This window comes from Meira miltonrushii (assembly GCF_003144205.1).
Source record: "Meira miltonrushii strain MCA 3882 unplaced genomic scaffold FA14scaffold_4, whole genome shotgun sequence".
Lineage (NCBI taxonomy): Eukaryota > Fungi > Basidiomycota > Exobasidiomycetes > Exobasidiales > Brachybasidiaceae > Meira > Meira miltonrushii.
In genome coordinates, this window is record NW_020289946.1 from 343,860 (window position 1) to 359,562 (window position 15,703).

The 15,703-nt window shown below is 42.9% G+C and overlaps 8 protein-coding genes across 8 annotated transcripts; 6 read left to right on the forward strand and 2 right to left on the reverse strand.

Annotated features, from left to right (window-relative positions):
* Positions 1–115: 115 nt before the first annotated feature.
* FA14DRAFT_181226 (snare-domain-containing protein) lies at positions 116–1,031 on the reverse strand (the record flags this gene model as incomplete). The annotated part of the gene is made up of 3 exons (XM_025501077.1): positions 116–180; positions 240–604; positions 670–1,031. 3 exons carry the CDS (start codon positions 1,029–1,031, stop codon positions 116–118), a joined length of 792 nt encoding a protein of 263 aa, XP_025352842.1.
* A 295-nt stretch (positions 1,032–1,326) lies between these two features.
* FA14DRAFT_161930 (uncharacterized protein) lies at positions 1,327–3,553 on the forward strand. Its single transcript, XM_025499350.1, has one exon. It carries the CDS (start codon positions 1,558–1,560, stop codon positions 3,433–3,435), a length of 1,878 nt encoding a protein of 625 aa, XP_025352843.1. The 5' UTR covers positions 1,327–1,557; the 3' UTR covers positions 3,436–3,553.
* A 574-nt stretch (positions 3,554–4,127) lies between these two features.
* Positions 4,128–4,743, forward strand: FA14DRAFT_161931 (uncharacterized protein). Its single transcript, XM_025499351.1, has one exon. It carries the CDS (start codon positions 4,321–4,323, stop codon positions 4,645–4,647), a length of 327 nt encoding a protein of 108 aa, XP_025352844.1. The 5' UTR covers positions 4,128–4,320; the 3' UTR covers positions 4,648–4,743.
* Positions 4,744–5,783: 1,040 nt separating this feature from the next.
* On the forward strand, positions 5,784–6,659 carry FA14DRAFT_114243 (uncharacterized protein; the record flags this gene model as incomplete). The annotated part of the gene is made up of 2 exons (XM_025496045.1): positions 5,784–6,017; positions 6,114–6,659. Coding segments are annotated over 2 exons (780 nt in total), but the record flags the coding sequence as incomplete, so codon positions are not given.
* Positions 6,660–7,770: 1,111 nt separating this feature from the next.
* On the forward strand, positions 7,771–8,663 carry FA14DRAFT_75130 (uncharacterized protein). Its single transcript, XM_025502825.1, has one exon. The coding sequence runs from the start codon at positions 7,886–7,888 to the stop codon at positions 8,450–8,452; it is 567 nt and encodes a 188-aa protein (XP_025352846.1). The 5' UTR covers positions 7,771–7,885; the 3' UTR covers positions 8,453–8,663.
* A 765-nt stretch (positions 8,664–9,428) lies between these two features.
* On the forward strand, positions 9,429–10,087 carry FA14DRAFT_185626 (uncharacterized protein). Its single transcript, XM_025501466.1, has one exon. The coding sequence runs from the start codon at positions 9,440–9,442 to the stop codon at positions 9,905–9,907; it is 468 nt and encodes a 155-aa protein (XP_025352847.1). The 5' UTR covers positions 9,429–9,439; the 3' UTR covers positions 9,908–10,087.
* Positions 10,088–11,343: 1,256 nt separating this feature from the next.
* On the forward strand, positions 11,344–12,948 carry FA14DRAFT_126037 (MFS general substrate transporter; the record flags this gene model as incomplete). The annotated part of the gene is made up of 1 exon (XM_025496732.1): positions 11,344–12,948. The coding sequence occupies one exon, from the start codon at positions 11,344–11,346 to the stop codon at positions 12,946–12,948; it is 1,605 nt and encodes a 534-aa protein (XP_025352848.1).
* Positions 12,949–13,534: 586 nt separating this feature from the next.
* On the reverse strand, positions 13,535–15,677 carry FA14DRAFT_161934 (putative FLR1-putative H+ antiporter). Its single transcript, XM_025499352.1, has one exon. It carries the CDS (start codon positions 15,412–15,414, stop codon positions 13,633–13,635), a length of 1,782 nt encoding a protein of 593 aa, XP_025352849.1. The 5' UTR covers positions 15,415–15,677; the 3' UTR covers positions 13,535–13,632.
* Positions 15,678–15,703: the final 26 nt, after the last annotated feature.

A 15,703-nucleotide genomic window follows, 5' to 3' on the forward strand; every position in this document is an offset into this window, starting at 1 on the left:
GGATGAGGATGATGTTGCAAAGGTTAACGGAGAACTAGAGCAACTTTCTGTATCATGATTTCACTAATGTACATATGATTCCATTGCATCTACGCATACAAAAACAAACACGAATCTACTTGAAAATGGCTATTAGCATGACAAGGATGATGATTAGCACAAAGATTGTCCATGTAGAACCTGAGCCGTAGGATAAGGTGTCAGCAATGTGCACCTGTATTATGCATCTGCAAACTCACCATGCTCTTTTAGGCTGTTTGTGAATTGATCTAGCCTTCTGGACGCCCTTCCCAGTCTTGCACCTGTATTTTCCACATCTCTGTCCATCTCATCCAACAGGGTAGCATGTGTCTCAAGCTCTTCGTTCATCTGTAAGCTCAAGTGATGTTGTCTTCCGATACTAGCAGATAAGTGATCGAGTTGATTATCCTGACTTGCCATCTGTTGCTGTTGTGATTGTAGTAGTTCTGCATTGCTTCTTCCATCCTCTTCTTCTTCTATTGCGTATGGATTGGACTGTTTGTGTGCTGGATCATCTCTGTATGGCGATATTGTTTCAATTGTGGCAGCTTTTGTCTGGATTGCTTCAAATAGGTTTGGATGGCTAGCAAGTGGGGAGAGAGTGAGTCAATTGAATGCTGTTTATGAGATATTACTGCTTGCACTCACTTTTCCTTCACATCTGTTAATAGTTCGGCAGTAGTTTCATGTTTATTCAACACTTCACATAATCGATCCCAAGCACCTTTTACCTCAATCAATTCATCTTCTTTCCTTCTGACTTCCTCTAGGGATACTTTTGATCGTTTACCTTCTTGTTCCAATATGATCTGTTCATCTTGTAATGCCGATATTCCAGCTGCTACTGTTGTTAAATTTCTCTTGATCGGTTTAAGCAAGGAAGTTGAAGGTTGTGAGACAATCGATAGTGATCGTACTAATTCGTGTGATGAAGAAAGTGTTGAATTCAATAATGAAAGTAATTTTGGTGCATCACGAGGTGCATTGACAGCCAAGCCAGATCGAGACATTTTGGTGTATGCTATGATGATCGATGGTCGTTGTTGATGGAAGTGTTGGCGTTGTTGTTGCCATTTATTCTCCACTAATTATTGTACGGCTTGTTGTAGTCCGCATACATACACACCTGTTGTGGTGCGGTGAAATGAATGACGCTCTTCCGCCTTGAAACGCAACTGTCAGGCACGCGCCTATTGCTTTTGAGTGTTGTTGTTGTTGCTATTATTGTTGCAGTGCAGCATTTATTCCAATAGGCGGGAGTAAAGCAGTTTATATTCAATATATGCGTTTTCTGCAATTCACCGACTGCTCTCACTGCTCTGGCGGTTGATAAAATAGGGAACCCTAATTTAAACGCCTGATTGCAATGATGATACATGTACTGCTCCTTTCCTCCTACCATCGACAATAACGACAAAACGGATCTTAAGTAACCGAACTGTCTCAATTTTATACTTGTTCACAATAAACATACATGCGGAATCTGGCATCTCCCATCTTCAACGTTCACACGACCACTTCATTCCTTGTTTCGTGATGATTGCAGATACCATCTCACGTGCCAGTGATCGTTTATCTAGAACGGGAAGCTCAATCTTTAACAGAGATGGACAAGAACAAGATGAAGGGAATAGCAACCGACAAGCGGAATCAACTTCAAAGAAAAAATCAAAAGGTTTACCAGGAGGAAATAAAGCGATTGCAGCATTCGTGATAAGTTTATTTGCATTCACTGTTCAAACAGAAGCAGCACAATACGTTCAACAATCTTTGGGATTCAGAAAACCATTCTTTTCGCTTTATGTTGGACATAGTGCTTTTACGTTCTTGTTTCCGCTTTATATGGTATGCTTGCGGATCTTTCAGCCAAAAGTACCGCTCTCACACCAATTACACTTAATCTCCATCAATTTGCACTGGCAATTAAGCTCGCCTACCCATAGCCTACCGAAACCGGGAGCAGATTCGATACGAAGGCGATTAAGCACGCTCTCGATGCGTACAGAAGCGAATGAAACGGAAGACTTCGATATAGAAGAAATACGCCAAAGACCCCGAACAAAAGCACCACCTCCCCGAATCACTTGGAGTGAAAGAAAGTTTGGTTTCAATGTGTTTCGATTGCTAGGAGTCTTTGTTGTTCTGACTTTGGGCTTAACGGTACCTGCTTTGAGTTGGTATTCTGCCGTTCCGCTAACTACCATGGCCGATATTACAACAATCTACAATACGTATGCCGTTTGGGCTTTAGTGTTCTCAATCTTCTTTCTAGGCGAAAGTTGGGAGCGGAGAAAAGTTTTGTCGGTGCTATTGGCTTGTGGCGGTGTGGTATTGGTAGCATACGGCGGAGCAGAGCATCGGAGAAGACCCAGAGAGCCAGAAGGTGATACGTCAACCCCGGTTATATCAGCGGTAGAGCATATTGCCAAACGGGTATGGAACTCCATACCCAGCAAAAGAGAGGGTAGCACGGGCAATTCGGCCGGGAATGCATTCTTGGGCGATATGTTGGCCTTCATCGGGGCTGTGACAATGGCTGCTTATGAAATGGCATTCAAGATCGTTGGTACCTTACCGGATGAAGAAGAACAACGGGAAAGATTTGCCGGTACGGGAGGCGGAGAGAGATACGGACGACATTCGAGATTTATAGATGAAGAAGATGCTTCTTATGGAGAATCTGAGACTTTGCTTAATGATGGTTCTTATGATCGTTCGCCAGGCACAGCTCTTAGTAGCACACAAGCAGAAGAAGAAGATGAAGTGGTCGATTTGAAGGCCAGCACAGAAAGAACCGCGATCTTAGCATCAGAGAACGGTAATGGACACACATCTTCGCCTTCTTACCAAAGCATGACTCCAAATGATCAGGAAGATGAAGAAGGAAGTGCTGATGGAGATGAGGATAAAAAGACACCTTCACTCGCACAAGCATCAGAGGAGGCCGCTAGACAGCGTAATTCGCAAGATGATGAAAGAACAACATCGCAAATGAATGGCGTCGAAACTGCCAAGACAGGTTTGGACGAATGGATACCACCTCCAATGCCATTCGGTCTGCATCCGATCATCATCACCAGTGGGATTGGATTCGTCACGCTTTGTACTTTATGGGTTGGACTGCCGATCGCCAATTTGCTCGGATGGGAACCATTTTCAATGCCTGGCAATCTCAAAACATATGCTTATTTGCTCCTGGTGGCAATGTCAGGTATAGTGTTCAACGGATGTTTTAGCATCCTTTTGGCTTTATGGGGACCGGTGTTAGCCAGTGTCTCATGTCTTTTAACCACTGTACTCGTCTTTGTTGCCGATATCCTTCTTGGACATGATTTCAAGTGGATTTCAATGTTGGGATGTTTGAGTATCATCGCAGGCTTTGGCGTCTTGGTCTCTGGCGATGGTGTTCATTAGATAGCTCCTTTGCATGCAATGCTTTTGCTCAATTTATGTAGAATGTATACATTGTAGAATATATTGTCGATTCAAAATTCTTTGCACCGCTGACCTTTTCGCTAAATTGCAATGTATTAAGTGGCCGCTCTTTCTGCCTTGGAAATAATCATATGACCTAATTCTGAGTTTCAATTCTCGATCAAAACGGTTACGCCAAGCGTAATTTCAAAACTTCTGATATCATCAAGAAAAGTTGAAGGTATAAATATGACTAATTTACCTCTCCCCACTTTTTTCATCCATACATTCATTCTTCCTCTTTAAGAAGCAACACTACACCTTTTCAAACTTTACCAATCATGAAGGGTAGCAAATTAGCAACGATCCATCGCTCTTGTAGCAGCTTTAATGCTGACGCAAACGCTCGCCATGCCTAGGGTGAGTACCTATATAATTTCTGAGAATTATAACTTCTACTATGTATCTTACTTTTTACCCCTCTTCTTTTTTGATTTCTAGCATGGTTCTCCAGGCGATGACGATAAACCTCAACAAGCACATGATGGTGGTGATGATGCTCCTTGCTGCTAGTAAAAGAGAAACGACGTTATACTCAGGATATTCAAAGCTTTTTTCTATTCTCACATCCGTCCTTCTAATCTCTAATGGTCACCCGAGAAAGTGTACAGGCTATTCATACTCTTTGGGCATCAATATGAAGCAAGGAAAGAGATTGTAGATTATAAGGTATGAAAACAGTGTGAGAAAGAATGAAGCCCGGATCCGAGAAATGAAAGGGGGTCATATGCATAGGTACCGCCAGGACGAAGTACTTTCTGTTCTCTCCTCTCCACAATTCTCGTTTAATCATTGAAAGTACAACCAATCGACAATCAATCAATCATGAAGACTACAAGTACCTTATTGATGATCACCATTATTTCACTGTGTATGCTCACTCAAGTCTTGACTAGTCCTGCGGTATGTATCTGTAAGTTGCAGAACGTGAATGAGATCAATCACATACTTAACGATCTGCTATTTAGGCTCATATCCTCAAACGATTGCCTGACAAAAACGAACCCATTGCTCCAAATCCAGGTCCACAATGTTGTGGAAATTAGAGCCTGGAAACCAGCATATATTCGCTTCTCTACCAATGTGTTTCCCCCGCTTCATATGATGATGATCATTGTGAATAAATGCACTGTTGTCATAGCTTATCTCTAAGAGCAGCAACGTGTGCATGTACCTGTGGCTGAACATTCGCGCACAGCCTACCCGGCATCTAAGAAGCTTCCTCTGCCCTGACGCCTTGATGATGTGATGTGCCTGTGTACAATGAGTAGGCGTCTTGAATTTATCGGAACAAAAGGTTCCTAAATACCATCACCTTTCTTTTGCTCCTATTGCTGTTGTATACTACAATGAGTGCATCAACAAATCCGTTCATTACAGGCACCGCCACCGGTACAGGATCGGCTAACGAGCCACCTCACTTCGCTCAATCAACAAACAGTGAACAACATCCTAATAATCCATTCCTAAGAAACACCTCCACAACCATACCACCATCACAATCACAACAAGAAGCACCAATTGAGCCACAACAACACTCTAATCCATTCCAGTCCACACCAAAAGGGCCATCAACAATGGCATCCGGTCAACCTATAAAACAGGAATCAGCTTTCAACACCGTTGGTCAACAAGATTCAGCTGATGCAATCACACAATCACTCAGCGGTTTGGATTTCGGATCTGGTGCTACTTCTGCTCCTGAGAGACAGCCAAGTGCCATAGTTAACCCATTCAGCACAACATATCCTTCTGGCAGTGCAAATGTAGAACCGGTCAGCAAAACAACGCCAACCGCATATGCACCTCCACCAGGACCGCCACCAGAAATTCTGGCAGCACAAAATGCTGCAAATCAATACTCAAATGGAAACACTTTTCCATCAAATGATGATCAATTTGCAGTCAATCAAGTGCGACAGATGGAAACTGACGAAGAGTATGCTCGCAAAATCTGGGCTCGTGAAGAAGAACGTCATCGTAGACGTGATCAACGAGGAACCGGAGCAGAGTTGAGCTCAGCCGAAAGACAAAGACAGAAAGAGCGTAAGCAATCTTACGATCCAGCTCTGGCAGCTTTGGGAGGAGCTCCTGCACCACATCCTTCCGGTACTCCAGGTCCAGCCATTGCTCCTCAAGCACCTTTACCGCCTTCTACTGGCGATTTGGCCAACGAAGAGAAACAATGGAACACGAAGGAGATTTATTGGAAAGGCAGATCGCAACGGATCATCGTTCAGAACGAGAATGGTCCATGTTCCTTGATTGCGTTGTGCAATGTTTTGCTCTTACGTGGAACTGTACAGATTACGCCCGAAGATCGTCCTGCAGTATCTTACTCGTATCTCTCTTCGATGTTGGGAGAGCATTTGATTGATGCCATTTCCACCAACCCTGGTGCTGCATTGGATTTGGAAGCTGCTTTGAGTATCTTGCCACAAACACAATACGGTTTGGACGTCAATGTGAAATTTTCTGCCATTGATGCATTCGCAACCGAAAGTGAGCACACTGAAGCTCCTGTACAAGATAGCCCAGCTGGTCCTTCAGCTTCTTCATCTAGTGCGGCTATGCTTCAAGCACCGGCCAAGTCGGACAAGAATGCTCAAAGGGGTGAGCTTGCTTTGTTCAAGCTTTGCAATGTTCCTCTCGTCCACGGATGGCTGGCAGATCAAGCTGATGCAGAGACGTGGGCTGCTGTGGTAGAGAGGGCAGGAAATTATGACAAAGCGTTGGATCGCGTCGTTGCTGGAGATGACATCGCAAAGACTGCAGAAGGAGATGCAAGCTTTGATGTTCGAGCAGCTCAAGTGATGGACACCATTTCTCCAGAGCAACGTGTGATCGTACAGGATGCTTCCCTCATTCGTCGCTTCCTTGAATCAACTGCTACTCAATTGACTTACCCAGGCTTGTATGCTCTCAGTACATCACTCGAACGTGGTGTTCTTTATGCTCTATTCCGCAACTCACACTTGTCTGTACTCTACAGACCAACGGAAGAGGAATTATTACAAGCAGCATCATCAAGTGACATGCATTCTCAGCCACAATTGTATCAACTGGTGACCGATTCAACACTAGAAAATGAAGATTCGATCGTTTGGGAAAGCGTGGAGGATATCGATGGAAGTGCTAGCAGATTCTTTGATGGCAAATTCCGACATGCTCGTGTTCAAGACTTTGTCGGAAGAGGAAGTGTGGATAATGCCAATCAGGTGAATGAAGATGCTGATTTCGCATATGCTCAACAATTGCAAGAACGTGAAAGACAAAGAGCTGATCGCCATCAACGTGCGGTTGATACGTACCGCAACAAGCGTACGCAATCCAACAACAACAACGCCAATTCTAGCGGTGGAAGCGGTAACTTAATTGCGAGAATGTTGCAAAATCGCAAATCATCCAAGCATGCTCCATCAAATTCTGCTTTGCACTCAAACGTCGATAGCATGATGGGTGGCAGAAATAACGCTCCCGAGGATGAATTTGCAAATTCTTCTAGACCTCCTGCATCAAACTCAAACGGTCCCGCACCGGGAGAAGAATACCCACAGAAAGAAAGCAAAAAATGGTGGAAGAAGGTGTTTTGATTGTAGGATAGTACATCATTGTTCCTTTAATTGTGCATACTGTGTTCACGCCGTATAGGCTATTTGTGTGATGAGGAGAAAGACAACCGGTCGGACCTGCATATGAGCTAAACTCGTCCGGGGCGCACTCAACTGTCGAGTAAAGTGGAACTCTTGAACCAGTATTGAGGATGCTTTTTCTCTTCTTCATCACCAAAACTGAAAGATGCGTTACCTGTCTTCTGTTCAGATGATCTTTCTGTGGAGTCAAATTTCCTCACTTCAGTCAAGTTGCTTAGATCCACACAAAGTGCTAGAAGCAAACAAGGATACCAAAAGGTTGAAGAATGGCTTAGTAGAATTGGGTACTTCTCATAAATATCTGAATGACGTTTTACGATGGCGAAAAGAAGATCAACCACGCACACTCGAATACGAATATTCACAATTACCACACGGTTACAGTCACCGTAAAGAATTTCGCAATTTGCTCGATCAACGTGATCATCATGAAGATAAAATCGCTCCTCTCATTCACGCAGGAAAGGTGTGGCATCGTGAGAATAACCTCATTAGTCAAATCATGATTTCGAATGCTCGTCAACATCGATCAAGTTCGCAAATGATTCAGCATAAAATGAACAAAGTCCGTGAGAATGCACAGTTGGATCCTTATTTTCATGAAATTCGTGCTGGTCCATCTTCGGGAAATGCCCAACAGAAAAAATGATCGGAATTCAAGCGCTGATCACAATGTGTATGCAGTAAACTTGCAAGGCTGAGAAAGCATGGGGCGTGCTTATTTTACCAATTGATTTATGTTTTTGGCAAAAAGCGATGACTGTGATGCCCCGCAGATGCCACGCAGATGCCAAGTCAAAGTTTATATGCATTCCCAAATCTACTCCTCCATCACACAAATGTGTCCAATTTTCTCCCTATTTGTAATAATATGCATGCTCACAGTGTTGAGAATTGCAAAAGGTGTCCGAGATCCACACTACATCTTGCACACCGACAAGAATGCTGAGCGTTACAAGAATGGTTTGGTCAAGCTACCTCCGACCCATAAATATCTCAATGCTGTACGAAAGTGGAAAAAGGATCCGTACGTAGGACGAATTGCATATTCGTACGGCCATCTACCTTATGGCTATTTTGGCAGAGAAGAGGTAGACAAATTAGTGGCACAGCGTGAAAGGCATGAAAATAAAACAGAGATGTACGTAAAAGCAGGTAAGCTACTATATCATGACAACAAAGTTGTAGCCGGACTGATCTTTGATCGTGCCAAGAAACATCGCACAAAAGCACAGAATGTGCACGAAGAATTGGAAAAAGAACGTTCAAAAGCTCACAAATACACTTCCTGGAAGAAGAGGTAGCTGAGTCCAGTCAAATTCAGCAGTGGCGAAAAATGAAGTATGCCTCATATGCAAATTTTGCATTCTTGTACGGATCCGTACAAGGGCTGATGAACTCGGCGTAGCCAACAGAGGTTTGGCGTCGTCCAGAAACACAATTGGTAAAGATAAATAGAAAGTCGGATGTGAAAGTTTGTAGTATACTATCATCTCTAATTATGATTTATCCTCCAATGATTTCGATAGTTCTACTCATTACCTTTCTACGCCTGTCTTTCTGTGTGAGAGACCCAAGAGATCCTCATATCGACCTTCCATTAATGAAGAATGGTCTTCCGGAAACGAAAGATTCACACGGTTATCTTAACCGCATCTCGCACTTTAAGAAATCCGGGATTAGTGAAGATCACTATGAAAGCAGTCAAATGCCTTTCGGATACACTGGACGTAGAAAGTTTATCGAATTGATGAGCAATCGTGATCAAAGCGAAGAGAAGGTGGCAGATTATGTAAAAGCAGGAAAACACATGACAAAGGTAAATCGAAATGTAGCTACCATCATGTTTGATCGAGCACATCAGCATCGAACCAACTCCCAAAATATCCAAAGACAAATGAATGACGTCAAATCAGATTCGTTTAGGGTAGAATTGGAAAAAGATACGCAATACATGCATATGCTAAGCAGACAATTAAAACGGCATAATACGCTTTCTGCAGCAAAAGATGAAGCTGGTAACAAACATATGAAAAAAGTTGATGGCAAAAAGGAGCACAGGGGCTAATCAACTCCACAAATGACATCCTATACACCAACACACTGCAAAGCGAGCTTCTTTACTCTCTTGATAGCCTACTTACCCGTGGGGCGGTAACAATAGCATAGTTTGCATCCTAAGCACCGAGGACTAAATGTACTTCAGCACCGAGGATTACACATGAAAAGGACATAATGAACCAATTTGCATTCTTTTTCTTACTTCCCAGCTCCCATAAACGTCTAGCAAGATGCTGTCTGACAAGTATCTCATCGTTCTGCTTTTTATCTTGCTTACTTCTGATGCCCTATTGGTCTTTACAGTAAAGTCTACGGCCAACCATGAGGACTCCACGAAACAAGATGATTCTCATAGACACTTGAATGCTCTCACTCGCATGAGAAAGAAAGCAAGGTTGGCAAAACCTGAAGAGAAGAGACAGTTGTGGGACAACTATAAAAACTCTCAAATCGATGTCAAGCATAAAAATCGACGTAAATTTGTGCATAGGATGTGGAATTACAGAGAGCCGATTGAAGAAAGAGTTGAACGTCAAGTTGCTGCGGGTACAGTGATGTATGCTAAAGAACATGAAGCAGGAAGAATCGTTGGCCGTTACATGTTTGATCAAGCTAAAAAAGACCGTGGTAAATCTCAAGAGATTCAGAGGGACATGTTAAAGCTTAAAAATGATTCTGGTCCGACTCACAATCACTGATTGCATCTTCTCATTCTTGAGTGTATGTATATAGCGCTCTTATCAATCCAATCCTACTTTCAATGTTGACAAGACAGGGGGCATTAAGATATCCGAGAATAAGCTCTTTCCTTCCCCACCTTCAATTACGACATGGCTATCAATCAAAAAAAAAAATCAAGCACTCTTGGCATATCGCATAAAAACACAGAATCTAGACGATAAAAGACATTCAAAAGCTCACGAATACAGGAGAAGGAGGTAGCTGACTCTGGGCAAATACAACAGCTGCGAAGAAGAATAGATTATGCCTCGTATGCAATCCCGTACAGGGGCTGACTAAAGCAGCATAGCCAACGGAAACTTGGCGGCGTACAAATACACAATTGGTAAAGATGAGTAGCAAGTCAGATGTAAAACTATTTTTCATACTATCATCTTCTATGACGATGTTCTATCCGGCGATGATTTCGATGATTTTCCTGGCTATTATTGTGCGCCCGTCTTTAAGTATGCGACGGCCAAGAGATCCTCATGATAACCTTCCAAGGAAGAATGGTCTTCCCGTAACAAACGATTCACACGCTTATCTTAACAGCATCTCGCAATTTAAGAATTCGGGAATCAGTAAAAATCACTACAAAGATAGTCAAATGCCAAAAGAATATAGTGGACGAAATAAATTTATTCGATTGATGCGTAATCGTGACCAAAGCGAAGAGAAGGTGGCAGATTATGTAAAAGCAGGAAAATTCATGACAAAGGTAGATCATCAGGTAGCTACTATTATGTTTGATCGAGCACATCAGCATCGAACGAAATCCCAAAGTATTCAAAGAAAAATGGAAAATGTCAAAACGAAATCGATTCCGTCAGTTTCAAAGACTAATATGACGTACATTCACCTGGTATGCAAGCAACTGAAAAAAAATAGAACGCTTTTTGCAGCACAAGAAGAAGCTAATAAAATCATGATGAGAAAATTGGGTGGTAGTAAATACTATAAGGATTGAAATTTGCAAAGATGGTAAAACCTGAGAAGCAGAGACAATTGTGGGATGATTAAATTAATTCCCAGATTCAGTCGCAAGCATCGAGATCGACGCACAATGTAGGACAGACGAGAATTGATTTCATATTTGATCAAGCCGAAAAAGACCGAAGACAATGTCAAGTGATTCTGATCAGACTCACAATTGATGATTGCTTCTCTCCCCTTTGAGTGTATTTAGCGCGCTTATGAATGCAATCCAATTTTATAAGCTAATAAGATAGGGACACAAAAAAAGGATCATCCTTAAATCCGACAATAAGCTGTTTCCTTCCCCACCATCAAGTGCGACATGGCTGTCAATCAGGAAAGACAGCCACTATTGGCAGCAAGGGAGGAGGATGAGAGAAGGGATCGATATGATGGCAGTGTATCACAATCGAATGCCAGATCAGACGATGTTGAGATGCCGCCAAAAAAGATGGTGGTCACTTTGTGCATCACTGTTTGGGTACCAGTCTTTGTCGCTGCCCTAGATTCAACAATCGTAGCCACATTGGTAGGTGCAATCTCTTCTTCGTTTAATCGAAGCGAACAGGCTGCTTGGCTAGGTACGAGTTATCTTCTAAGTGTTTGTTGCTTTTCGCCAATCTATGGACGACTGTGCGATGTGATGGGTAGAAAGTATGCTCTGCTTCTAGCCATGCTTACGTTCGGGATTGGAACGCTTTTATGCGGGATCGCACCTTCAATGGAGACTCTTCTTTTTGCTCGTGTGATGGCAGGAGTGGGTGGTGGAGGATTGACTACATGCACTTCCACAATCTTAAGCGACGTCATCCCATTACGACAGAGAGGGCTGTATCAAGGCTTGACGAATATTGTGTATGGAGCAGGGAATGCACTGGGTGGTCCTGTAGGTGGACTTCTCAATGATTCGATAGGATGGCGAAATGCTTTTTTGATTCAAATTCCATTTCTGCTTTTGGCAACTGTTCTTTCGCTCCTATTTGTTCACGTCAATCCACCCCAACCAAAAGGCAAACCATCATCACCGCAACAGCTGATCACACGATGGGAACGGATAAAGTCGATTGATGCTCTTGGATCGTTGACTTTGGTCGGAAGTGTGGCTCCTATACTTCTGTCGCTTTCCTTCATGTCCGCAAACGATTTGCCGTTCACCGATCCATTAGTGTGGGGAACATTGTTTGGTGGAATTCTTTGTGGATTTGCATTCTTTTGGGTAGAAACACGATTCGCCAAAGCGCCAATCTTACCTATCGAACTGGTTCTCACACGAACGGCTGGAAACGCAGGATTGGCAAACTTTTTCTTGTCGGTCGTGACCCATGCTACAATTTACAATTATCCACTCTACTTTCAAGCAGTTCGATTGCAATCCAGTTCGTTGGCAGGCTTGCATCTTGTGCCCAACAGTGTTGCTTTATCCATTGGCTCGGTTTTGGCAGGACTTTGGATGCGTAAAACAGGAAGGTACTATTGGCTAACGTTTTTCAATTCTTTATTGATGGTCGTTAGTGCGATTGCATTCTTGACCATCACTCGTTCAACACCCGAATGGTTCACATATGCAGCTATCTTCCCCCACGGGTTTGGCGTAACGGGTGTTTTGACGAGTACACTACTGGCTCTAATCAACTCTGTCCCACGAAGTCAGATCGCCGTTGCCACGGGAATGTCATACTTATTCCGAACAACGGGACAAGTGGTTGGTGTAGCAACGAGCGGTGTTGTACTTCAAGCGATGCTAAAGAAAGAGCTTCAAAGCAGGCTAGGTGATCAACCTAAATTGATAGAAGATTTACGACATCAGCTTAATATCATTCGAACATTACCAAAAGTACAACAAGAAGCTGCAAAACAAGCATATGAAATTTCATTAAGAGCAGTGTTTGGATTGGTTTTGGTGGCTGCGATTGGATGTTCAATTTCTTGTTTTATGATGGAAGACATACCTTTACCCGATGCTGCGCCGACCCCTGCAGAAAGTCAATCAAACAGTGGAACGGCGACACCTTCTCGTCGATTAGAGGAGGGCCGACAGTAAACATTTGTACACTATACTTTAATGCAATGCATGCTTGATTAGACCACAATCTTTCTCAAGTATGGATGTGGATTGCAGTTGTTTAGAGAGGGGTAGAGCTATGATATAGGTGTAATTTTGATTGGCAACATTTAAAATCCTCGCCCCCTATCATGCACAAAAAAGTCTTTTCCTCTTTAAAAGCTTTATAGATCGATATTTTGTTAGAGTAAATCTTTCTTACGTCCCTTCAAACCCGTATAATAAAACACCAAGAGCAAAAAAGCAAGGAATTGTTAAAATGCGCTTCTTTATCACCACAATTTTCGTTGTGTTTGTCGCAATGGCAATCACTGTTCAAGCTTCACCAGCGAATGATCCAAGCGCACCTGCTGGAGAACAACAAAGTGGACCTTTCAAGGATGGAAAGTACTAGGGCTCATATGCGTATTCAAATACGCAAACAACGTATAAGCACTGACGAAGAATCATTACTTCTTCCGGCCGTTGCTGCAAAGCACCCTTCATCCCTCATCCCACCTCTTTTATTTTCATTCATTCATACACTTTTTAATGACATCCCTTTTGTTAGATCTCGCAAAAGTTTGAGGAATCTATGATATATTTGCAACTTTTCATCAGTATATATGTACACTATGAATCTATGATATATTTACAACTTTTCATCAGTATATAGGTACATTATTATTGTGCAGCTTCAACATCTTCTTTGTTCTCTTTGGCAGGTTGATCGCCACCTTGCATGGGATCTTTGGCATAGGAAGAAGCGCGACGAAGAGCTGGACCAAAGTAGAATAGAGCATAAGGAATAACACTCATCAACAAAGCGATTGAGCCAAGCAAAGTACAACCCCAAGCGACAGGGAAATTCTTTGGTCCTCTATTCAAGTTGTTAAACATTTGTCTACTGACCAAAGGCATTGCAGCACCAATACTTGCACGCATGAAATCGTTTGCTGAGAAAACACTTGCGACGTATTCGGGATAAGTCATACCAAGGTAATTCAAACCAGAAGTGAAAAGACCAAAGATACCGGGCGAGAAGAGCATTGTACCGATGATGGGTACGATCCAATGAATAGACTTGTTTGCAGTCCATCCGAAGAAGAACAGAGATGCCGGTAAGCAAAGACCACCAACCATGGCTGGTTGAAGCCAGTATTCTGGAGCTACACGGCCTTTCTCACGGATCATCTTGGGTCGGAAGTACTTCAAGAACCATAAAGCGAAAAGACCATAAACGGCCAAATTGGCAACAAAGATTCCCAAATAAGCAAGTCCAGATTCTCCAAGATTGAAACCGTATGTCTCAGTGAACACGATTGGGAATGCTTCAAAGAATGAGTAAAGTACTCCGTAAACGAGACCGATGTGCAAATTGATAGAGAGTGCGATCGGTTCCATTAAACCCAAGCGGAAAGGACGAACGAACGTCATCAGAGCAATTTCACGGCCAGTCATTGTTGCTTGGAATAATTCTCCCTTACTGCGTAAATGTGGGTTGCCAGTCGCTTTACGTAGTCTAGCAGCTCTGCGTGCCAAGATGTTTGTTCCAGAAGTTTCATGCATTCCAAACGTCAAAACACCAAGTGCGATTCCGGTCAAAATGAGTAGTGGCCAAATTGTCCATCTCCATGCTCCTAAACCCAAAGATGTTTTCTCGAAGCCTTGGGCTGCAAAACCACCGATCAAAGGACCCAAAACAGGACCTGCAGAAGCTGAGATACCCCAAGCACCCATTGCTAAAGGAGCATTCATTGGCGTCCAAACGTCTTGAACACTTGCACCACCGGTTGCCAAAGGAGGTGAACCGAATAAGCCAGCAAGGAAACGTAAAATCATAAATCCTGCTACATTATTAACCAAAGCAGTTGGAATTTGAAGAATAACAAAAATGAACAATGTTAAGATATACGGAATCACTCGACCGATCGCAGGAATTTCTGAAGCTGCACAAAGACCGATCATTGGTCCGATACCGTAACCGAAAACGAATAGACTCAATGCAAGAGCTGCAGGAGTCATACCGATGTGCCAGTATTCTGCCATGAGTGGTATAGCGGGCGAAACGATGGAAGATCCCATGTATACACTCGTGGTAAGCAACATGATTTGGAACAAGAACCATCCTTTTTGTGGACCTGACCATGCGAATGGGTTGTCAGGATCATTTTCTCCGTTCCAATCAACCAAGTATGGATCATTGTCATCTCCCATTTCTGGTGTTTTCTCGATTTCATCATTTGATTTTTCGTTAGGTGATGCATTTGTTGAGCTATTTGAACTTGATCCACCGGGAGAAGTTGTACCCTGTTGCTGTTGTTGTTGAAGTCTTGTTTTATAGCCGGGCATAAATCTCTCTGGTGCTTTGAAATCTGCCTTTTCCTCAGGATATTGGAACGTTGGCCATTTTGCCAACTGTTTATGGAACACCAAACCGAAGAACGTTTCGTTGAAGCTTGGCATGATGGGCTACAGGTTGAGTAAGGTGGTATGATGAACAGATGAGTTGAAGGTGGATGTGTGGTTTATATATCTCATTCAGGACGGGCCCTAATCGCCGTTCTTTACAACAAGAAAAGACGTCACTACCCTTACATCCATCCTTACGGACGAGAGTCATTTATCTGCATTGTGCAATTATCCGCGGTTTGAATGATTGTAGAATACCAGCGTTCTTTACATCTTCTTTCCGATGCAGTTAAAATCTTTTTTTGATTTGATCAGCATTTGCTTCCATGAGAAAAAGAAGAAC